At 35.5% G+C, this 26,657-nt stretch overlaps 1 protein-coding gene across 9 annotated transcripts in view; it reads left to right on the top strand.

Moving 5' to 3' along the window:
* Positions 1-897: 897 nt before the first annotated feature.
* The window catches only part of LOC106878472 (calcium-transporting ATPase type 2C member 1), a 51,246-nt gene continuing 25,486 nt past the window's right edge, over positions 898-26,657 (top strand). Inside the window, exons 1-5 of one of the 9 annotated variants that reach the window (XM_089364404.1) lie at positions 1,012-1,094; positions 5,692-8,028; positions 13,944-14,028; positions 22,798-22,855; positions 25,346-25,546. In XM_089364404.1, the coding sequence (XP_089220530.1) occupies positions 22,853-22,855; positions 25,346-25,546 (204 nt within the window). In that variant the 5' untranslated portion in view covers positions 1,012-1,094; positions 5,692-8,028; positions 13,944-14,028; positions 22,798-22,852. Of the gene's footprint in view, positions 1,095-5,691; positions 8,029-13,445; positions 13,727-13,869; positions 14,029-14,714; positions 14,937-22,797; positions 22,856-25,345; positions 25,547-26,657 lie in introns of those variants that run through there. The other 8 variants (XM_089364400.1, XM_052974100.2, XM_089364405.1 and 5 more) reach the window with 8 other exon arrangements.

Below are 26,657 nucleotides of genomic sequence, written 5' to 3'. Positions count from 1 at the left end.
ACATATACACACATATACATATATACGACGGGCTTCTTTCAGTTTCCGTCTACCAAATCCACTCACAAGGCTTTGGTCGGCCCGAGGCTATAGTAGAAGACACTTGCCCAAGGTGCCACGCAGTGGGACTGAACCCGGAACCATGTGGTTAGTAAGCAAGCTACTTACCACACAGCCACTCCTGCACCTATATATATATAATGGGATTCTTTCAGTTTCTGTCTGCCAAATCCATTCATAAGGCTCTGGTTAGCCTGAGACTATAGTAGAAGACACTTATTCAAGATGCCACATAGTGGGACTGAACTTGGAGCCATGTAGTTAGGGGGCAAGCTTCTTACCACACATATTACATACAGACACTCATGGATGCAAAGATACACTTACCACACACACACATAAACAAACACACTCATACATATACGTACACACAATTACAAATCATTAAGGAGTGGCGATAACTACATAGAAATAAATACACTTCCTTTTCATACCAATACTCCTCCCCTCATCATTGCCACTACCACCACCACCACCACCATCACTTTCATGAGCATTCACTTTTTGCACTATCATCAACACAACCATTCTCATAGTCCTACCACCACCATCACCACCACTACAATTACCATAACCATAGCCATAACCACCACCACCACCACCACCAACACCAACACCCCCACTACCACCACAATTACCATAACCATAGCCATAACCACCACCACCACCACCAACACCACCACCACCAACACCACCACCACCAACAACAACAACACCACCAACACCAACACCACCACCAACACCACTCTACCACTACTGCTTCGGCAACCCATCCCATTACCACTACCACTACCATCACCATGATACCACCATCAACGTCACGTTACCACCATCACCATCACATCAAAACTGCCATCACTACAACCAGCAGCAGCAGTAGTAGTAGTAGTAGTAGCAGTTGCAGCCAGGTTGCTAAGAATATAAAACCACCCTGCACTTCCACTGTGCAGTCAGTCTGATGCGACATCAAAGGAATAAAGTTGTTGAAACAATACTGCTGCCATGGCAACGTGTACAGGACATACAAAGGGAGAGTAAGTGTGAAGCATTGTCTTCTACTACTATTGCTACTGCTGCTGCTGCTGCTGCTGCTGTTGTTGTTGTTGTTGTTGTTGTTGTTGTTGTTGTTTTTGTATAGTTTTACATAAACCTATGCGATGTCGTATCACATGTCCTCTTCTAATGTCCCCAATCATCTATGGGTCTTACTGGTCAATAAAGAAACTATTATTATTATTATGTTCCAGTTTCAAATTCTACCGAGGTCAGCTTTGCCTTTCATCCTTTCAGGGGTTGATAAAATAAGTACCAGTTGAGCGCAGGGGTTGATGTAATCGACTTAACCCAGCCCTCAAAAATACTGGCTTTGTGCCAAAATTTGAAACTATCATTATTATTATTATTATTGTTATTATTATTATTATTATTATTATGTTTGTAGTTGTGGTTGTTATTATTATTATTATTATTATTATCATCGTCGTCGTCGTCGTCGTCGTCATCATCATCACCATCAGTACTATTATTTTGTGCATGTTTGTATGTCTGTTTATAAGTGTGAGCTTTTACTGCACAACTGGGACACAGTATGAAATATATATATGTATGCTGCTTAGTAACTCAATGCTGTTTCCTGTATACTCCATCTCTGTGTGTGTGTATGTGCGTGTGTGTGTTAGTATTTCAGTCATGGGGCACTCTGCTTAATATGTGTGTGCAATACTTAATATTGTTATCTTCTATATAATGTGTAAACATACACATATACGTGTATATGAGTAAGTCCTTCAGGGTACCCTCAACACATTTCAATGTCTATATATAGTATGTATATGAGTACGTATATGTGTGTGTGTGTGTGTGTGTCTGTCTGTCTGTGTGTACATAAATAAATATAGGCGCAGGTGTGGCTGTGTGATAAAAAGCTTGCTTCCCAACCACATGGTTCCAGGTTCAGTCCCTCTGCATGACACCTTGGGCAAGTGTCTTCTACTATAGCCTTAGGCTGACCAAAGCCTTGTGAGTGGATTTGGTAGATAGAAACTAAAAGAAGCCCTTTGTATATATATATATATATATATATATATATACTTGCAGGTATTGGTAGTGCAAATCAGAGGTGCAATCTGTGTGGCTGTTTTTTCAAAACACTGTCTGGTTTAAAAAGCCACATCAGACGCCATGAAAGGGCTAAGGTGTAGGTGCAGGAGGTGGTCAAACTCTGTTTAAGGAGTAGACAACCACCATATATATACATACATACACGTGTGTGTGTGTGTATGTGCACATCCATTTGTCTGAGTGTTCATGTTTGTCCACCACCACCACTTGACAACCGGTGTTGGCGTGTTTATGTGCCCATAACTAAGAGGTTCAGCAAAAGAGACTAATAGAACAAGTACCAGACTTAACAAAGATAAGTACTGGGGTTGTTGTTATTTTTTGGGGGACTAAAATATTTTTCAATTTAATCAGGTTGGTGTCCCAAAATGACTTCAGTCTAATGATTAAAACGAGTCAAAGATGAAGATGTCTGTGTGTGTGTGTAAATGTTAGTCCATAAGTCCTTATATGTGTGTGCAGGGTGTTCCAGAAAGATTAGCCCATGTTTAAAACTCTCCTAAAGAATATCAGTTCAAGTAATATTATCTACATTTTACATAAAGATTTGCATGTGTCTTTTTGTTCCTGTGTCTATTGTTTCAAAAGTGAAGTATGGTCAGATTGTTGCTTTGAAAACAGCTGGAGGGAGCATCAAGGACATAACAAAACAGTTGAGTGTGTTCCATAAAACAGTGTTCAATATATGGAGTCTGCTATTTCCTCTAGCAGGCCAATTCCTGGTAGGAAATGGTCAATTCATACCAAACAAACTGTTGAAGCTGTGAAGAAGCAAATGAACTGAAATTCCGGCAGGAGTGCAAGACAAACTGCAAAAGCTCTTGATATTTCAAAATCGTCAATGCACAAGATTTTTAAAGAGGATTTAAAGCTAACTGCATACAAGAAACAATCCCAATAGTTAATTTCAGCATTTTCCAAGAAGAAACAGCTCGACAGGGGGAAAACCATGTTAGCTGTGATGAAGCGTGCCACTAACACAATGTTAACCTGGTCCAATGAGATGATCTTCATCATGAAAGCAGTTACCAACATGCAGAATGACAAGCTTTATGCACATAATGCAGGAGACTTGCCCAAAGGTAGCAGGAGTCATTTACATCATCAGAAGCTAGCTTCTCTCATGGTGTGGGATGCAGTTGCATCTGATGGGTTCAAGTCTCCCTTGATCTTCCTTGATGCTGCTGTCAAGGTCAGCAGTGAAGTTTATGTGGAAATGTTGGATGAGAAAGTGTCATCTTGGGTCACGAAACCTTTGGTAACCATTACATCTTCCCTCAAGACAGGATTCTGGCCCACACTTCCAATTCAATACAAAGATGGTGCAAAGAGCATTTTAACAGTTTTGGGGACAAGATAATATGGCCTCCTTCAAATACAGACACCAATTCCATGGGCTCTACTATCTGGTCCATCTTAGAGAGTAATGTTTCTGCTCGCTCCTATTCAAATGTGAAGAAAGCCCTTCTGTTTTCATGGTTCAAGTTGGATGAAGAGGTGGTACAGAGCTCATGTAATTCAGTGACTACTCATTTACAGGCTATGATCGATGTGAAGGGTGGTCATTTTGAAATGTTATTACTGCAATGGAGTGACAATTTACATTAAAACATGTATGCCAAATTTCATTATCCTACCTTAAGTTTATTTTGAATAATCAAGAAATATCAATGGAAAAATCTTTCTGGGACACCCTGTATATGTGTGTGTGTGTGTATACATACATACATACATACATATATATATATATATATATATATATATATAGATAGATAGATAGATAGATAGATAGATAGATATAATAATATTAGGGATAAAAATCCAAATTTACAGGTAAAAACTCAATTAAATTCAGTTTATTAAAAATTAAAATTAAATTAAGTTTCACAGTATAAAATATAAATATATATATATATATATATATATATAGCAGCGTAGCGATAAGTATCATTTTACCTTTGTTAAATGACTTTATATCATTGTTTGAAAAAAATATGTATTTTTATATTAAATTCAACTAATTTTTAATGATGATTTTACTCAATACTTTTTTTAACACTAAATCAATTAGTAGTAAGTTTATCATCTTGGCCTAAACTAAGATTTCGATTAGATTAGGGTTGAATTTTTTCCATTAATACTGTTTAATATTTCTTTTTATTTTATGGGATAAATAACTAGCCTTTTTATTTAATTTCTTTGATCATACAATATAGTTAATTGTTTTATTATGATTTAAGTTATATAAAGTTTAATCTTTCATTCATAATAAAATTTTCATTCATGTTTTTATATCTATTTATTCTATTCTTTTTCTTTACGCAATATTTTCACGAGACTTCTTTCTAATAAACGTTTTAGCCTAAAATCTTTTAGTTCACACTATAGCATCGTTTAGATATGTGCTACTTCTGTCTTTATTATTTTAACCTAAAACTTCGTTCAAATTGTATTTTAAACGAAAGATTCGTTAAAATTAGTTTTTGCATATAATATTCCTGTTAGCTTATATTATAATAAATATAAAGTTAATTATGGAACGTTTATAATTTTGAAATTTTTAATAATATTTTTCTATCTTAATGTAATAAGTATTTTATATAAATTTATTTGTTATTTATTGTTGGTTGAGATATTCATTCTTTTATTATTATTGTTGTATTTTGACCTGAATATTAGCTATATTTTTTAATAGAATTGATTTTCGATAGTTTTAATCAATTTAAATATTCTTTCTATTTGAAAATTGGTTATGAAACACGTGTAGTCGTTTTATTATCATTATCTTATGATATTTACTTTGTATTATATTACATTTATTTATTGTGCTTTTACTTATTAATTTTTTTATATGTGACAGTGGATTTTCATCGATGAGTTCATGAACCTTGGTTCTTTTCCCTAAAACTATATATATATATATATATATATATATATATATATAAAACGAATGGTTTACACCTGGTAGCTTACTGGTAAACCAGGGTCACTTTCACGGTGATTGTTAGGTATATAGCAAATGAAAGACAGAAGATGGAATATACGAGAATTTATTATTAATCTTGACAATTGTTTTGACACATGTTAATACTTTTCTCATTGGATTGCATTTTCGTTTCTCTTTTTGTCATCTGTGATTTTATTTTTGATCTTCTATGTAAATGTAGATATTTCCTCTGTCTGGCTGCTTTTCTCTCTACAAAACAGAAAGTTACTTTGTGGAACAGTCATTTCAACAAGTTGTATTTATTTATCACCCGACGAGATACATCTGCACCACCGGATGCTCCTGAACCAGTTGTTGAGTGTCCCGCCTGAGAGGAATCAATGCTAGTTGTGTCAAAACAATTGTCGTGATTAATAATAGATTCTTGTATATTCCATCTTTTGTCTTTCATTTGCCATATACCTAACGATCGATGTGAAAGTGACTGCGCTTTACCAGTAAGCTACCGGGTGTAAACAATTCATTTTATTATCCATTAACCACAACCAATTTCTGATTTCCAGGAGGAAGGTACTATATGGTAGCATACCAAGATGATTGATAAAATAACACTGGATGTTTCACTAAAGGACATACCTATACCCAGTAGGAAGGATTATATAGGGGATCTTTTGGAGAAAACGAACCAATTTGTACACAGAATGCAGTGGAAAGCTTTCTTTTTTGACAAGGAGCTTAGACCAAATGACAAACCTGAACATGGTGACCTACTAAGAAAAGTATTCAAATCTAGAAGGAACCCACTGACCAACCAACACCTAACTAGATTTGAAGAAGAATTATATAGTATAGTCAAGAACATGAAGTTCAGGAAGTACCCTAGAAGGTGTAGTATACATCAACAGAAAATCAGAAAATTCTTGTCGGCTTCAAGAAAGCTCAGAGGATACTTGTATCAGCAGACAAAACAAGTAACATTTACATTGTTGATACTGAACTATATAAGTCTATGATTAGGAAGGAATTACGCAGCAAATAGAGACACGCTAGTAACAACGTATTAAAAAGAATTAACAATACAGGGTTACAAATCATCAGAGATTAAGCCATATATAATAGAACCGAACCCTAAGTCCCTCAAAAACCCCGGATTTTGCTTAAGGACCATAAACCTAACTTTCTTATTGACCCCTCAGATTCATTTGTCCTTCTAAATATGATATTGGCATTATTAGTAAAAATATCATTGATAGGGTAATACCCATTTTCAAGTCTAAAATTAGATTAGCCCTCTGGTCTGATACCCAAGATGTGGTTGGGTGGGTCAAGCTTCTAGAAATTAGTAAGAATAGTAAATTCTTGCAACTAGATATAGAGAGCTACTATGCCACTATCAACCTGATAGCATGAAAAATTCCGATCTGTCCCAACGTGAAATAGATATTATACTTATCACATGAGCCACTTCAGTAGATTTTGATGGTAGATTATGGAGTAGATTAGATTGGGAGAATACATTTGATATAGCAATGAGCTCACATGATTCTGTTCAAGCCAATGACCTAGTCGGAATATATATCCAATCATTAATCCAGTTTTCCTTTCCGGAAGTAACAGGGGGTCTATATAGGGATGACGCTTTATTTTTTCTAGACAGAAGTAGTTAAGTACAGTTAGGAAGGCATAGGAAAACTTTCTTTAGACTTTTCAAAAATTTAGGACTAGACATTACAATAGGTAAAGATTTATCCTAGAGTGAGTTTTCTTGACGCTACCTTCTGTCTTGATACTGGATTATTTGAACCATTTCATAAGCCAAATGATCATATTAAGTACATTAACATAATATCCAACCATCCACCCTCAATTATACGGGGACTAGTTAAGAATATTTCTATAAGAATCTCTAAATTGTCTGCTATCAATAAAATTTTCAAATCTCATGCATCTTATTATAATGATGCTCTAGCTAGGGCTGGGTACCATGAAAAAATTCAATATATAAAAGAAGTAGGCATATGCAACAGTGGTAATCCTCCAACTGTGATGCACATTGTATACCACCACAATGTTACTGTTTGAGAATCGCTCAGATAAAGAATACAGGCCAGAAAGAATTGGTCATATCAATGAACTACCAACGAAAACTCATTGACACACGCAACATAATAACCCAACTACTTGTTCCAATTCTGTACACCACACTCGATGAAATAAGCCTAACAACAGATGTAGGAATCAGGATGTCCTCTGGTTCAACCCCATTTTCAGTTTGCATGTTTAAACCAAGATCACTGGAAAATTTTTTGCTGCTTTGGACAAGTGTTTTCCTAGATCTAATCAGTAACATGTTATTTTTAATCGACACACCGTGAAGGTATCCTACACCAATTCTACTAATTTAGAGCAGCTTAGGGATCGCATAAACGATAGCAAAATGCGGCAAAGGTTCAATAACCCACCTACTGGATCTAGCGAACATTTGCATCTCAATACCAACCAAGAAGATGTAAACTTCATTGATAAACTCCGGCTACGACTAATTTCTAGTAGTAGAAATACTTATGATACAGCTAACATGGTAACAACACCGGTAAATGGAGTCAGGACTGCCTTATATACAAATAAATACGATAAATGTTCATGCAAAGAAAAATCAAAATGTCCTTTAATAAATCTCTGTATGAGTACAAATCTTGTATATAAATGTACTGTGCACACAAGGGGAGGGCCCTATGTTTACATTGGGTAGATGGCTTATTCATTTAAGAATTGTTATCATAACCATGTTGCCAGCTTTAAGACAATCAATAAGAGACATTCAGCATCTTTGGCAGGAATTTTGTCTGGCGACTGAAGGAGGATAAAATGAAGTACAGCATTAACTGGTCCATAGTAAGGTATGTGAAACCATACAATATAATTTTCAGGAGATGCCTTCTCTACTCCGAGAAACCCCTGTCTATTCTGTGGACTAACAAGAATATCATTAATAGAATTTCTGAATGACTCTTGAGATGCTTACACGCATATAAATGTACTTTCGCACAATGCAGTGAGAATGATTTTTGAGTAACCGTTAACTTAACTTAATTTACTTTAAGGTATGCATGACTTAAGTTTACTTCTAACCTCTCCATTCTTATTAACACCAAGTAGATAACTAACTCGCTTTGTGATCATGAGAGCACTAATCCTCACGTGTGCGTATGCTCACATTTTTGAAGATGCTTGTATGAGTGAGTGTACTCGTGCCATGCAGCTTGCTCGAGAGCATTTATACATCCATATCTGTTAACAGTTATTTTTAATACTTTTCTTACTGGATTGCGTGTTCATTTCTCTTTTTGTCATCTGTGATTTTATTTTTGATCTTCTATTTAAATGTAGATATTTCCTCTGTCCAGCTACTTTTCTTTGTACAAAATGGAAAGTTACATTGTGGAACAGTCATTTTAATGAGTTATATGTATTTATCACCCAACGAGATACACCTGCACCACCAGGTGCTCCTCAACCAGTTGTTGAGTGTCCCACCCAAGAGGAATCGATACTAGATGTGTTGAAACAATTGTCGTGATTAATAATAAATTCTCATATATTCCATCTTCTGTCTTTTAGTTACTATTTATATCGTCAATCATTGCCCCTCATGTACCTAGTCCTTGCCTGTTTCCATGGGTTGGGCAGTTTGACAGAAGCTAGTAAGCCAAAGAGCTGCACAGGCTCATATAAATATAATATATGTGTATAAATACATATATGTATATGCATATATATATAGATATATACATACATACACACATGCACACACACACATTCATATACACACACATGTATATATATGTGAACAAACCTACATCTATTTATAAACATAAAATTTTATCAATATAAACATTTATTTTGGAAAAACAATTTTCCCATTTATTTGGCAAAGATTACTGTAAATTTAATCCCCATACAGTTCTGTTAAAATCCATCACAGAACTATGGATATAACAAAGAACCAATTCCAGCAAATTCTGATATTCAAATAATCTACAAAGACAATGCTTGATAAATAAATAGATATATCATAGCATTTTACATTAACGATATTCTGTCCTTGCCATACACCACTCATTAGCCAATCAGAAGCTATGTAATATTAATATATGCAAACAGCTAAATTCTTCACTTTCTCTTGGCTTGACATCACATCAATGTCAGCATCTTTTAATAGGAATGTTTGCATTGTCTTCCACTGGTACCGATCATGAAATATTTGTTTTTGGAAACATTTAAAAAAAAATTTTTTTCTGTTTCTTTTTTTTTTTAACCAGGTGGAAGGGTAACGCTCATGAAATTTTGCAGGGTTTCTTAGAGTGGTAGAAGGGCAGGCAGGAGGAAGTTATAATCAAACTGGAGATCTGACTGGGCCTGAATGCTTCCAACAGTGTGCATCCTGGTAAAGGCATCTATGGTACCAGCTGGGGGATGGATTAAAATCTATCAACTAGGTAGGACATGGTGAGATTTGTACTCAGAAAGCAAAGAACCAGAAAAACTACGGCAAGATGCTCTAACATTTTTGTTAGTCTGCATCCTTAACTAAAATAAATACAGCCAATCATCACTCACAAGTGAATGATGACTGGCTGTATTACGTACCATGCTTTCACCAATTGTTTTAGGTGCCTATATAATCAAGAGCAGATGTAGACACTTTGTATAGGTCTCCTCACTCTTGATCCAGGAAGATATCCAGGATGTGAAAGAAAAGGAACCGAGGTATGGCTCAGGATTTTCATACAGTTACCTTTTCATTCAATTTCAATACACTCACTGACTACGTATGACTACATTCATGAAAATATATTTAAAGGGATAACTGTATATATATCCTTTCATTCGTATGGTAAGAGTAAAGATTGATAGAAGGGATTATGGAGTAGAAGTTGCTATCAAGACTGAACTGTGCTACAAACTTTCTCAAAACCTATCCTTATTTATGATAGTGTCTTGAGCCTTCATATATTGTTCCACAAAAGCAAATTTCTCGCTCTGAAAAGTGCCCATGCACTTTTAACTTCTTAAACTCACTAATACTCTGTATGCATCCTTCAAAAGAAAAATGATAACCTAACTTCCATCAGCTCATAATAAACCCTGAAGAAGTCCTATTCCATATAGTTAGAATATGATACCTTTTGTTTTCTATTTGCGTCTTTATGTTTTCGTTTCTCATTGTGTTTAACACTTTTTTGTGATGTCCTGTACCCATATATACATGTATGCATACATATAGATGTAGGTATGTACATATATGTATGGATATATGCATATAATTATATATTTATATATATATATATATATATATAAATATATATATGCCACTCCATTGACGTTGTAGGTAATTTGCATGTGTATTTTCTGTCCAAAGCACAAATAAGATAGTTTGATTAGATTATGTAATTTCATCAATTGATTGTGTAGTCCTGTCCATTGTTTTATTGAAAAATGTGTATGTTTTTATAAAGCTTGAAATACCAAATATATTTTCTGTTTATTATATTTACATTCTTATACACACACACACACATGTATGTATGTAAGTATATATATGTGTGTATGTATATATATACTTATTAAAATGCTACAGGAATGTATCATTAGAAGAATGCTTTAAAGTATCGTCATGGCCACCACCACCAACCTTCCTACCATCATCTTCATTATCATTGTCTCTATTAGTTCAGCATAATCATTGTAATTATCAGTTTTAATATTCCACTTTTCCACGTTTGCATGGTTCAAATGTACTTTGACGTGACAGATTTTCTACATCATGGTAATCTTCGTGTTTCCAACTTTCATTTGTTTCAGAGTAAAGTAATATTTTCCCTTGTCCCTTGATCATAGACAACATAATAGTTGAGAGAGAGAGAGAGAGAGAGAGCAATGAAAGAAATAAAAGAATTAAAGAAAACAATAAATGACATTCTAAGTTCATGATTAAAATTATTATTCGCTTAGTAATCAGAGAAGTGCAAAGATAGAAGAGATGCAGAGGAAATATCCAAAAATAAATATTAAAATAATTATCCCCCAAAAGAAATCAAGGCAAAAATGTCCATATGTAGCATGTATCTATCTATCTATCTATCTATCTGTCTGTCTGTCTGTCTACCTGCCTGCCAACCTACCTACCTATCTACCTATCTATCTATCTATATATCTATCTCTCTCTCTCTCTCTCTCTCTCTATATATATATATATATATATATATATATATATATTTGTACACCTACCTACCTACCTCCCTCCCTCTCTCCCTACCTACCTACCTACCTACCTACCTACCTATCTAGCTATCTACCTGTCTGTCTGCCTATCTATCTATGTGTGTCTATGAGTATATACATAAAAGAGGAGAGAATGAGTTTGAGATGGTATGGAATGAAAGAGTTTAACGAATTGGTAATTAATGTACCACATTCTTTATATTTATCTACTTTGTCATTCCTATTAATGAAACTATTGTGTGGATCTCCTGATAATTGCCCTAAGTCACTAGGATGGTCATAAAAACAAGTAAATAGCGCTGAGCTATAAGATTTCAGTTTTATTATGATTAATTGACTTAAATTTTATGTAACATATAATACACTTGTTGATGATGAACTATATATATATATATATATATATATATATATATATATATATATATATATATAAGTCAATAAATGGTGGGGTTGTGTTACATGTTTGGTTTGTTTATAATCCTGTTGACATGCCCATGAAGTGATTTAAATTTATTCTCTATTGCAGAATTATTTCACAAGCTGATTGTGTTTCAAATCAGGATATCTGAGGAAGGGAATGAGCAATAATGTGGCATATATCACATGCATTGCATAACTTTATATGTGGTTTTGAATAAATGATGTTCGTTTGTGGAAATGATTTTAACATCTATTTGACTTCTCTTTTTCTCAATTAAATTAATTAATATTCACTCTGTAAAACCTATAACATGCCTACTGGATCATAACTTGGATTCACAAAGTGCTCCTTTTTATCGTTTTATTAAAAAAAGTGTAACTGATCTTCCTTTGTTATTGGCATACTATACTAACCAGGAAGTGCTGGTGAAGTGATTGCCCAAATTCATCATCATCATCGTCATTTAATGATGATGATGAATTTGGGCAATCACTTCACCAACATATTTATCCCCCAATTATTTATATATATATATATCATCATCATCATCACCATCATCATTTAACATACATAGTCAATGCTGGCATGGATTGGATGGTGTGACCAGGGCTGATAAGCTGAGGGTCTGCACCAGACTCTGGTCTGATTTGGTATGGTTTGTATGGCTGGATGCCCTTCCTAACGCCAATCACTCCGAGAGAGTAATGGGGGCTTTTATGTGCTACCATCACGGGTGCCAATTATGTGACACCAGTATCTGCCACAACTATGATTTCACTTGGCTTGATGGGTCTTCTACACAAGCACAGCATATTGCCAAAAGTCTCAGTCATTTGTCATTGCCTCCATGAAGCCCAACACTCAGGTGCTTTTTATGTGCCACAGGCATAGGTGCTAGTTACATGACACTAGCATCAGCAGTGACTACGATTTCACTTGGCATGATGGGTCTTTTCAAGCATGGCATATCACCAAAGATCTCAGTCACTAGTCATTGCCTCTGTGAGGTCTATATATATATATATATAAACAAAATCGAACAAACATACACAGGGTATGTGTGTTGTTAGTTCATGGGTCAACTGCAGTTTTTAGGCATAAGAGAATATATTCTCTTTGTGCCTGGTGTAAAAAACACCTGAAAGTAAATCAGTCAAGTGAGACAATTCATATCAAGTCCTTTCTTTGAGCGACAGACCTTGAATTTTTCTGTTGCATGAAATCTTAGAACATGCCAGTGTATATATATATATATATATATATATATATATATATATATACATATATATATATAAACATACATATATATATATATATATATATATATATATACATATATATATACATACATATATATACATATATATATACACACACATATATATATATACATATACATATATACTCTTTACTCTTACTCTTTTACTTGTTTCAGTCATTTGACTGCGGCCATGCTGGAGCACCGCCTTTAGTCGAGTAAATCGACCCCAGGACTTATTCTTTGTAAGCCTAGTATATATATATATATATATATATATATATATATATATATATGTGTGTGTGTGTGTATGTATATATGTATATGTATCACACACATATACAGAGAAAGAAGGGGAGAGAGAGAGCGAATCTGCAGAAAGTTCAGGAATTTACGATGGCTATTTCCTTAATTGTGTTTTATAACGAAATAATATTTAACACCATTTATATAGGGAAACGGCAGCAGAAGAAAATGCGGTTAATGTATATCAATATACTAATCATTATCAATAAACTCATAAATAATTAATTAGCATTCAGCTAAAATGTTAAAAAACAAAAAAAAAATGCTAAAAAACATTATAAATTAAGCCTGGAAGAGAAAGCCAGGTTGGCGGTGCTGAATGAATAACGTAAGCTAGAGTTATGTCCCTTGCCTGCAATCGCACCGTTTTACTGCGTATATGAATGCACACAGCTGTGTGTGAGTGTGTGTATGTATTAGTGTAGTGATACTGTCTGTTCGTATATATATGTATGTGTGTGGTGGGTCGTTGTGTTGGCCACGAAGATTTGCCAATGACAACTTGTTTTAACCGAGCTTCACTATGTCACCTTATTATTGTATAGGCTTATGGAGCAGATAAACACCTCAACACAGCAACAATGCCAGCAGATGACAGATAATGACGAGAAGACACTGAGGAAAGTTACTGTAAGTGATAAGAATGCTTTATGTTGGTCTTTAAATATTTTCGCCCCCCCCCCCTTCATTACTCGCGGTGCTTGTTGCTTAAACCGATCTCACACACACACACACACTCTTATTTATTTATATATATATATATATATATATACACACACACTCTTTATATATATATATATATATATATATATATATATATATGTACACACACACACACACTCTCATATATATATATATATATATATATATATATATATATATATATACATATATGATATATGTATACACACACACACTCTCTTATATATATATATATATATATATGTACACACACCCACATCATGTGTTATATTTCTGAAAGATACATATGTACATTTCGTAAATATATTCATTTGTATATGTTAAATAAATATACATTTTCATATGTATAAAAATAGATGTATATAAATGAATTTATATAGTGTATTGCTATGTTTGTGTGTGTATATATATATGTGTATCATACACGTGTATATGTGATTATATATACACACGTGTGTGAGTATATATATGCTGAATATAGTTGTTCTACTCAGATACATTCATATATCTATATATACGTGTGCGTATGCATATATTACACACCTACATTATACACACACATGTATATTATGTAATATTAATTATTTATATATACACATTATTTATTTATATTCGCACAGTTTTAAACCTCTATATGTACGATTGCTGCTTTCTATTGGGCTCGACGTGTCTTTATTTTGTAGATTATATCTAACCCCTACGCACAAATTTTTTTACTTGGTACTTTCATTACCCGTTATTTAACTATTTCTATATATTCTCATATCATTTTCATTATAAAACAAATAGTGAAAATAATCCACGCAGAAAATTTTTCAATAAGTACAGAATTCGTAGTAAGTAAATTTCATACATATTATTTAAAAAAACAAAAAACAACGGTAATAACCGGAACTCTTTTCCTGCTAGATTATTAATTAAATCCCTAGTCTTCAATCGCAGTCAGTCAAAATTAGTTAATGTTTGTATTTACTATTATTAATGATAAAATTGGAAAGGCAGCCAGCTCATCAAGTCCGGTGTATTTTACTATTACTTGGTTGGTTCGCGTCTCTCAGCTGGAACAACTTGTCATCACTTAATTTCTGTTTAATTAGTCAGAGCAAGCACTACTAGTCATATGAGGACACACACATACACACACAAAAGACATCTATATATATAGTATTGAAGCTGAGTGTAGTTAAGGTAAGCCTAAGCCTTTATATTGATATGTGGCTTAGGCTAAGTCCAAGTGCCCTCAACGTTCATTGAATATTTTCCCTTAATTAAACCGGTTAAGCTTTACTTCAATGTGTTTTTATTAGATACCAACACTATAGAATTTCTTAACTCGTTGACCTTCGCCCTTTATACTAAGTAAAAAAGACCGTACGTTACAACCCCACACCAGTTTATATACCATAACCAGGAATATACTATATATATACGTGTGTGTGTGTGTGTGTGTATGTAGTCATTCATGCAATGAGTGGTGAGTGTTGTAAAGCCTTATTCAGCTCTAGTTTCCGCTCCCGGCTGTTGCCACTTCGCACGTATTCCGTGTTTGATAGGTTTAAAAATTTATCCGTCATTCTTGGGGCGACACTTAAAATAACTCGTAATTTTATTATTATTATTATTAATAATATACAATATCATTATCCACTCCCGATTTATTGCTCATGGTGTATGTATGTGTGTGTATCTCTCTCTCTCTCTCTCTCTTTATATATATATATATATATATATATATATATATATATATATATAGATATATATATAGATATATATATAATTGCCTAAAGTATAGCTTCCAGTACATTCACATCACAACCAACTTCCAGTTGGTTCCGACAACCACCATATATTACAATACTCGTAAGATCTTTGTTTACACATGCATTCACATTCTCCCTTTCTCTCTCACACACTAAGATATATATATATATATATATATATATATATATATATATATATATATATATATATACATACACACTTATGCTCGCATACATTCATCAAATTCATTCCATATATCGACTAATAGTTGGAAATTTGGTGAATGTTCTCTCCTCGAAGAACTGCATGGAACTTTCTTTGTGTCTGTCGTACTACTGTTAAAACACTGTGTAACACGCACACAAAAGTGTTGTGGCCATGCTAGAGTATCGCCATTGAGTGTGTATCTAATTAATAATACAAAAATGGGGGTATAATCATAAACGAACCAAAATGACACCTATTAAAAGATACATATGTATTTTTATTTATATATTCGTAATTCCTTGATCGCTTTGTTTTCAACAGAATATGGTAAGAAATATGTCGGAGTAAATGATAGTGTTAGTAAATTTATTGCGTGTATTAATTCTTAACCCATTATCCGGTTTAATGCAACCACCTGGCACCTTGGGGCCGTTAGCGGAGTGTACTTTATTATAAGCATTTGGGGACCAGGCCTCGGATTTGAGGATAACTCCATCCCTTTCTGCTACCAGTCTCAGAGGCCATGTAAGGGGTCATGGCAATGCCGATTAAAAAAAAAAAGGTGGGGAGATAAAGTTTCGCATGATAGCTCTGTTACTATCGAATGATATAGTAGTAATGTGTGTGTGTGAGAGAGAGAGAGACACACATACAGATATATACGCGCTCACCTGTGTAGTTTATGTGTATATAATTATCGTACGATTTAATTATGTACAGGTTAGCCTGTCTTTCATATATATATATATATATATATATACGTTTATCTATTTGTTTTGCAAGATTCTTGATGTGAAGTTGGGTGTTGAAACACGTATATTTGGGGATGACGATACCCAAATATAACAGCATACGCATACACATAAATAGATAGATAGATAGATAGATAGGAGAATGACAGAGCGGGATATCAATTATGAATAACTTAGATTAAACGATGGTTTCTCATTCTTTCTTGAGTATCGTGCGTGCCTTTCATCGTGAGTGAGTTCGAAAACCGCACAGCCTGGTTTCGATTCGCGTTTAGCACTGCTTCGTTTATGAATATCACTGGGTTACATCTATGTATGTGCGTCACACACACACACACACACATTAACGAGAAGAGGATTTTAGTCTGAATTACTGAAATTGAATGGTTTCTCGTCTCTGTTTGTAAGTTTCGATTGAATAAATAATTAAAGCAACAGGATTAGGGTGTTGAAGTATTTTTCTGTATTATTTTTCACACCCATTTTAATAAATGATTATAATCCTTAGATGACAAAACACACTGTGCACATGGATGTGAGTGTGTGTACACACCATACACACACACACACACACACTACCGACAACATTCAAACCGTTTAAATTCAAGTTTTTTGTTCTGAATAAAATATTAATGCTGACAATTCTGTTGACGTATTCCTACACTGCTTACGTCCTCGTTTTTTTCCTTTTTTGTTGCTCTGTTTACTCTCACACCCCCACATCTTTCTCTCTGTATGTTTTATATATGTGTGTGTATGGCTAAGAAGCTTGCTTTGCAATCACATAGTTTTGGGTTCAGTCCCACTGCACGGCAGCTTGGCTGTTTTCTATTATAATTTTGGGCTGTGTATTTTTATCTATCTCTATGTTTCTAAGTATATACATGTATGTGTGTATTTGTAGATATCACTGACACAATTCCACTGTATAAAAACACTCACAAAATAGGCTTCCTGTAGTTTCCATCTATCAAATTCACTCACATGCCACTGAGTAGCCCAAGTCTATAAAAGAAGGCTCTTACCCAAGGCGCTGCATAGTGTTTGTGCACTGAACTCCTTAACTACAGCCATGGATGTTTGCTTAAGTAAAAAGCACCATCCAAACGTAGTCGATGCCACCCCCACCCACCCCCACATCCTGATAGGGTCCTGTACCGGTAGCATGTAAAAAAGCACCATCCGAACATGGCCAATGCCAGTGCCGCCTCAGTGGCTTCCATACCAGTAGCATGTAAAAAGCACCCACGACACTCTTGGAGTGGTTGACTTTAGGAAGGGCATCCAGCGATAGAAACCTTGCCAGATCAGAATTGGAGCCGAGTACAGCCTCCTGGCTTGCCAGTCCCAAGTCAAACCGTCCAACCAATGCCAGCACGGAAAGCGGACGTTAAACAATGATGATATGTGTGTGTGTGTGTATGAGTGAGATTTCACCACTAGAATTACCACTTTGTTGTCTGTTCTACCTCAAAATTTGCCTCTGGATGTTTAGATTCATCTCTACATTGCTCAGCTGCCTTTTCTCATCCCTGGATTTCACTACTGGACTTACACTTTGCTGTGATTTTCATCTCTGGAACATACCACTGGACCTTTTCTGAACTGTCTCCATTTGTGTAACATGTTTTCAAAACTCCTTTTCAGAAACTTACCTTCACTTGTGCTTTTTCCATTTTTTTCTTTCCTATGTAAATATATATATATATATATATATATGTATATATATATGTGTGTGTGTGTGTGTATATATATGGGGATTGGGGTTTTTTTCAGTGTTTAACCGCAAATTCTTTCTCCTGCTGTTTCCCACTTTTGTTTTTATTCGGAAATTGTACCTGTTACATAACCTGACTTTTTACCAATGTTATTATTACTTAACCATTCTTTTATATAATTTTGTATATTTTTCAGTGTTTTATATATTTACTCATTTTTACTATTCATGTTGTTTTCCTTGGTGCGTTTTCGTACCTTCCGTTTTACCTCCTCTTACTTCACCTACAATGTGATCCCTTGATCACTCTGGGTACCATCTTCCCACACGTGCAAAATCAACACACCTACACACACCCCCAAGAAACCAAATGCACCCCACACCACCACCATAAACACACACTTCCATCTGTGCCCATCTCTGTACACAAATATTCTCTTGTACATGCTCTTTCCACCCTACTTTCTCGACCTTTCCTAACTTCTCCCATAGAACTCCATTCCCATCTGGCCCTTTTTCTTCTTTCACATCACCTCTATATTTTTTCCCTCCTTTTTTTTTTCTGATGGAGGACTAGCATCTGAAACCCGATTCATTTATTTTTTCTTTTGAGCATTAAACTAATACATCTTTTGAAACTGTCCCTTTCATAATGTCTTCCTTTTCTGCTCATTGCCTATATATATATATATATATATATATATATATATATAGCCAACACTGCCAGATATACATATATATATATATATATATATATATATATATATATATATATATATATGTATATCTGGCAGTGTTGGCTATAGCCTAGTCACCCGTATTACGAACCAGGTGATACACGAAGGAGTCATACCCAATGACTGGTGTAGCAGCATCATAGTCAACTGCTACAAAGGTAAAGGTGACGCTTTAGATACAAATAATTACAGAGGCATCAAGCTGTTAGATCAGGTTATGAAAGTTACAGAGAGGGTCATAGCCCAACTAATTAGGGAGCGAATCAATTTAGATGAGATGCAGTTTGGGTTCGTGCCAGGTAAAAGCACTACTGATGCCTTATTTCTAGTGAGACAGTTGCAGGAGAAATACCTAGCTAAGGATAAACCTCTGTACCTGGCTTTCGTTGACATGGAGAAAGCCTTTGACAGGGTCCCCCGATCCCTTATCTGGTGGTCAATGAGGAAACTTGGGATAGAAGAATGGTTAGTGAGAGCTGTGCGAGCCATGTACAGAGATGCTGCCAGTAAGGTGAGGGTTGGAAATGAGTACAGCAATGAATTCCGGGTAGAGGTAGGGGTCCACGAAGGTTCCGTCCTCAGCCCCCTCTTATTTATCATAGTCCTCCAGGCAATCACAGAGGAGTTCAAGACAGGTTGCCCCTGGGAGCTCCTCTATGCTGATGACCTTGCCCTAATTGCGGAGTCACTATCAGAACTAGAGAAGTTTCAGGTGTGGAAGCAAGGTCTAGAATTGAAGGGCCTTAGAGTCAACCTAGCTAAAACCAAAATCCTAATAAGTAGGAAGGTAGATAAAACACAAACCCCTTCAGGTAGATGGCCCTGCTCAGTATGTAGAAAAGGAGTAGGTAGTAACTCTATAAGATGTACCCGGTGCAAGCTATGGACACATAAGAGGTGCAGCAACATCAAAGGCAGGTTAACTAGCAAGTTAGTTTTTGTTTGTGGCAGATGTTCAGGTGCAATAAAGACTGTAAACAAACAGGAAACAACTTCTGTCTCATTCCAGGGTGAAAAACTAGAGGTAGTCGATAGCTTCCGCTATCTGGGCGACCAAGTTAGTAGTGGGGGTGGGTGCGCTGAAAGTGTAGCTGCTAGAATAAGAATAGCCTGGGCAAAGTTTAGAGAGCTCTTACCCCTGCTGGCGACAAAGGGACTCTCACTCAGAGTAAAAGGCAGACTGTATGACGCATGCGTACGAACAACCATGCTACATGGCAGTGAAACATGGGCTGTAACTGCTGAGGACATACGAAAGCTCGCAAGGAATGAAGCCAGTATGCTCCGTTGGATGTGTAATGTCAATGTGAATACCCGTCAGAATGTAAGTACCTTGAGAGAAAAGCTGAACATTAGAAGCATCAGTTGTGGCGTGCAAGAGAGACGATTGCGCTGGTATGGACATGTGGTGAGAATGGATGAGGATAGCTGCGTGAAAAAGTGCCACACCCTAACAGTTGAGGGAACCCGTGGAAGAGGTAGGCCCAGGAAGACCTGGGCTGAGGTGGTGAGGCAAGACCTTCGTACATTGGGCCTCACCGAGGCGATGACTACTGACCGAGACCTTTGGAAATGTGCTGTGCGTGAGAAGACCCGGCATGCCAAGTAAGATCGTTGCCAGTGCCCCTGGACTGGTTCTTGTGCGGGTGGCACATGAGATGCACCATTTTGAGCGTGGCCGTTGCCAGTACCGCCTGACTGGCTCCCGTAGGATTTTCGAGCGAGCGTTGCCAGTGCCCCTGGACTGGCTTGTGCGGGTGGCACATAAAAGACACCATTTCGAGCGTGGCCATTTTCGTGCGGGTGACACGTAAAAGCACCCACTACACTCTCTGAGTGGTTGGCGTTAGGAAGGGCATCCAGCTGTAGAAACTCTGCCAAATCAGACTGGAGCCTGGTGTTGCCATCCGGTTTCACCAGTCCTCAGTCAAATCGTCCAACCCATGCTAGCATGGAAAGCGGACGTTAAACGATGATGATGATGATGATGATGAAATACATCATTTAAATAATTGGCCCAAGAAAGATCTGATTTGTAAGAGTGGAAAATCGTTTTATTCATATTGACACAATAACGAAAATGAAATGAAAAGGTGGAGAAGCAAAGAGGAGAAACTACTATATGATTACAGTTAGCTGAAGTTTCACCAGATTTTGTAGCCTAATTGCCTCTTGCATTTCAAACTTAACACACATGCACATGTTAGTATACATGTTGATATCTGCTGTAGGCAGTTGGATTCAAAAGTAGGTGAGTTGATAGTGGGGATGATGTGGGTTGCATTGGTTTAGATATTAGTGATGGTGGGTGGGTATTGTTGGAGTAGTGGTTGTATTGTTCTGTTTCACTACATAGTTGTGGCTGTATAGTCACAAGTCAATCTTCATAGACCTAAGTTCAGAGTTAGTTTATTCAATTTTTTCAATTGCATTAAGATACCACATTGTTTTTATTTGAAATGGATTTGCTTATCTACTTCATTATTGTTGCTGTTGGTGGTTGTGTTCAAGTTGATAACACATACATATACACACATTCACATATATATATATGTGTGTGTGTATATACATAAATATACATATATAGTTGTGGCCAAAAGATTGGAGCATTTTTTAAAAATAAAAATTGTTATGCCCAAATATAATTTGATTTAAATATATACAGTGTATATATTAGAGCATTTAATATATAAATTCTAATTTTCAGACATGTGTTCCATTATACATATCATTTATACATATATGTATGTGTGTAATGTGATGATAGTTTTTCAAATTGTTAACTATACACTTTGATTTTAAGCAAAACACAAGTGGCCATAGAGCTAAGAAAAGTAGTTTTAAATTGTTAGCAATTTAGAACTATGCAGTACGAGCTTTTGTAAGAGTGAAAGTGAAATTAGAGACTATCCGTTCATTTGTCTATTCCTTTCAATTTGGTGCTCCAGCATGGTCACTGTCAGCTGGCTGAAACAAAGGAATGAAAGAGTATATTTATATACTAAGTGTAGCATATCTATTTACCCACTATTCATTTAGGTTTTGCTTAATGAAAGCTTCCAAGGCTGATTGTTATATTTGTTGGCAATATTTTACATACATTTACAATTCAAAATTACTACCTTTCACCTTCAGCTGACAAAAAGATAGTCCTTCATTTGTTTAAATAATGGGTAAATGTATATGCCACTTGGTATGTATGTATGTCTATATCTTATGTACATGTGTACATGTAAGTTCTCTTCTGTTTTCCATCATCATCATCATCATCATCATCATTTAATGTCTGTTCTCTGGAGACAGGAGTTGTCCAGCCTGAGGGCTGCTTAGACTCCATTTGTCTGTTTCGGCATGGTTTCTACAGCTGTATGCCCTTCCTAATGCCATTATTTAAATTTTTCCTCTGAAGAAGGAGCTGGTATTCACAAAGATGCAAATCTCCATCATGGAATGGAGATAACAAAAACAATGTCGCATTTTAAACTTAAGGAAAATCTTACATATTTTACTGTTCCACTTACAGATTGTATTTGTAATGTGCAAGTTAATTGGTTGATTGCCTCTTGTGAAAACCCTGTATGGTATGTATGTATATATTGTCAGCGTTTAACGTGCTGGCTATGGGCTGGACTGCTTGACAGGAACTGGTGTGGCCGGGGGCCCCACCAAGTTCCATATTCTGTTTTGGCTTGGTTTCTATAGCTGGTTGCCCTTCCTAATGCCCACCACTTTACAGAGTTTACTGGATATTTTTTATGCGAAAGCAGCACCCACACTAATTCTTTTTACATGGCGCCTTGGTATTAGGATTTCAATTGTATTGTGGTGAGTAGGTTATATATGTATACATACATACATATATATATATATATGTATATATAAAATATCCCGGAAACAGCTGTAAGACCTATTTATAAATGTTCTGAAATCTTTCATAGCCTTGGATTTTTATCTCATTCTGTTAATTTTTTTATATATACACATGCTGATATATGACCTACGTTGGACTCTTCATTCGCATAATCACCGAACCTGGAGTTTAACTATAGTCTGTCCATAGCACTTACTCAGCATTACCTGACACCATTACCTCTCATAACCTCAATATATATATATATATATATATATATATATATATATATATATATATACATATATATATATATATATATGTATATGTCATCATTATTTAACGTCTGCCTTCCATGCTGGCATTAAATGAGGATGGATGATATAAATACACATCAAAATTCTTTCAGCTTGTCTACCTAACCCTCTCAAATGCGCACACACACATGCACGCACTCACACTTGCATGCACACACTCACTCACTCCAACGCACACTCATTCATGCACATGCACACTCTCACATGTAATTTATTAGCAACTTTGAATTAATCTTAAATAGTTCTTGATATTTAAATTCTCTTGTTAACGAATAAGGACATTTGTTGTTCTGCGTCAGGTCAGTCCTAGTATTCTAGCCATGGCCATTCCATCGTTTTCTTTTTTAATTTCAGGCATAGTGTAACTTGGATTACTTTATCCTCTGTGTTTCTTGGGTTTGTTTTTCAGCTGCTAGAATGTGTGATTTCCTAATTTTATGTAGATTTGCATTCAGCCAATACTCTCCAACTCCCTACATCTTTTCTCTCCTACTGTCCTCCCCTGACCTCACGATTCGGCAACTGGTGTTGGTGTGTTTATGCTCCTGTAAGTTAGCAGTTCAGCTAAGGAGACTACTAAAATAAGTACCAGACTCATTTACAACAGTCATACAATGTCAAAACAAGGAGGCACAAAGACATACCTCCCCCCCTCCATACATATTGGTATGTATGTGTGCATATGTGAATGTGTGTATGCATATGTGATGGCATGCACAAGATTTCTTTTATCCCTCTTTATTTCTTTTGTTATTTGTGTATTTGCTTACTGGATGACATAATGAGCAACCTTTTTGAATTATCCATGTGATATTGTTATGATTTGTTCTAGAACATTCCATAGGGAAATATATTTATTTATCAACAGCTATATAAACTTATAGTCCTTTGGCCTGTGACTAGTTTGATAAGTGCAAATGCACGAAACTCTCAGAGTCTGCTAAATATTAATAAAAATATACATATACTCATATTTTGAGCTCTATTTTTCCTGTTTGCACCAGCATACCTATATGTATATATATATATATATATATATTATTACGTATATAACATTTGTAAACAAACACGGAAGGTTTTGTAAGTTATGGAGAGAAAGCTACTATGGAAAGCTCATAGTATAATAATATATCATAATATTTTATTCTGATTTGAAGCGACAATTTATAAATACAAACAAACGACTGAAAAATGATGAGCTAACCCCAACCAGAATCGAACCTACAAATCAATGCTTACATGGCTCCTTGCATATCTGATTGGGCCAAACACTCACCCATCAATTTCAGCCATCATTTTTCAGTCATTTGTTTCTATTTATAAATAGTCACTTCAAATTGGAGAATAAAATATTATTATAATACATAATAAAATATTATAATATGTTATTATACAGTTATATATATATATATATATATATATATATATATATATTCACATACATACATAAACGATGAGCATCTTTTACCTTTTGTTCACTAAACCACTCACAAGGCTTTGGTCAGCATGTAGCTATAGGAGAAGACACTTGCCTAAGGTGCTGAATGGTGGGATTGAATCCAAAGCCACTGTGTTACCCTTTAGCCAAGGGCTGACCAAAGCTTTGTGAGTGGATTTGGTAGGCAGAAACTCTGAAAGAACCACATCATTGTGTATATGCGGGGTGTATATGTATATTCGGATGGGATGTATCTGAATTTAAATTATTTTATTTAAAGACAGAAACAGATTAGTAACTATGAGATTCACACTCACCTATCCACTCCCACATGGTTGAATAGTTAAAACATTTACTTTGTAACTTTGTGGCTCCAGGTGACAGATTTCTTAGAATCCCTTATTTTTATTTTTTGTGCTAAAAGACTTAAAAGAAAAAAAAGACCTGTTCTTTCTTTCTTTTGTAGAATGGAGATTCAGAGATGATGTCAGTTTTATCGGCAGAGAAAGCATCTCAGATGCTTTACCAAGATCTCTGCAACTTTCTTGACACAGACCTTAAGGTGGGTTTATCACACGAAGAAGCAGCCAGTCGCAGGAAGGTTCACGGCCCTAATGAATTTGAAATCAGCAAAGAAGAGCCATTATGGCGGAAGTACCTTGGACAGGTGAGTAGAGTTGTTTTAACACCAGTCGGTCAGTGATGATGACCATCTTTGGTCAGGCCCTTTTTACGCTCGTTTAATTGATCTTCAGTTATACCATCGTTACTGCAATACCACCACCATTCAATATATTTTATATTATCATAGGCACAAGTGTGGCTGTGTGGTAAGAAGCTTCCTTCTCAACCACATGGTTTTGGGTTCAGTCCAGTGTGCAATTGTTTTCTACTATAGTCTTCGGCTGACCAAAGCCTCATGAGTGGATTTGATAGACAAACTGAAAAAAGCTCATTTAATGTCTGTTTTCCATGCTGGCATGGGTTGGATGGCTTGAGAGGAAATGGCAAGGCCAGGGTCGGCACCAGCTTCCATAGTATGTTTTGGCTTGGTTTCTACAGCTGAACATCCTTCTTAATGCCAACCACTCCACAGAGTGTACTGAGTGCTTTTTACATGGCACCAGCACTCACACCAATGCTTTTTATGTGGCACCTTAGTTTTAGGATCTCAATTCTGTTATGGTAACTTACTAGTTTGACAAAAGAGACCAGTAGAATTAGTGCCAGGCTTGGAAAAGTATCAGGGTTGATTCATTTGACTAAAAATTTTTCAAGGCAGTGCCCCAGCATGGTCACAGTCTAATGATTGAAACAAGTAAAAAATAAAAGCTAAAGATCATTTTCATTACTATCATTATCATCATCAACGCCACTGTAAATAAACATCATTACTACCATTGTCACTACCACCAACCTCTAACACCATGGGTTACCAACATCATCACTGCTGCCATTACCATTGTCTTATGAATACCATAAACAAATGTTATCACCATCATTAACACTATCAATCTCAAACTCTGCACAGCTACTCATCATCACCACCACCACCACCACCACCACCACCACTACTGCAATTGTCTTATAGTCAATACTTTAACTCTTTTGTTACCATATTTCTGTTGAGATTCTCTGTGTTTATTTCAATCAATTTTAAATATATTGAAGAATTTCACAAAATAGCTTTGTTATTATTAAGCTAGTGTTAGAAACATAAATTAAGACTTAAGTTCTGGTGGAAGATTTTAATTCAGAACTTTTGAAAACAAGACATT

This window comes from Octopus bimaculoides, chromosome 16 (genome assembly GCF_046866305.1).
Source record: "Octopus bimaculoides isolate indiv1 chromosome 16, ASM4686630v1, whole genome shotgun sequence".
In the NCBI taxonomy this organism is placed as follows: domain Eukaryota; kingdom Metazoa; phylum Mollusca; class Cephalopoda; order Octopoda; family Octopodidae; genus Octopus; species Octopus bimaculoides.
This window is presented reverse-complemented; position numbering and strand designations above follow the sequence as displayed.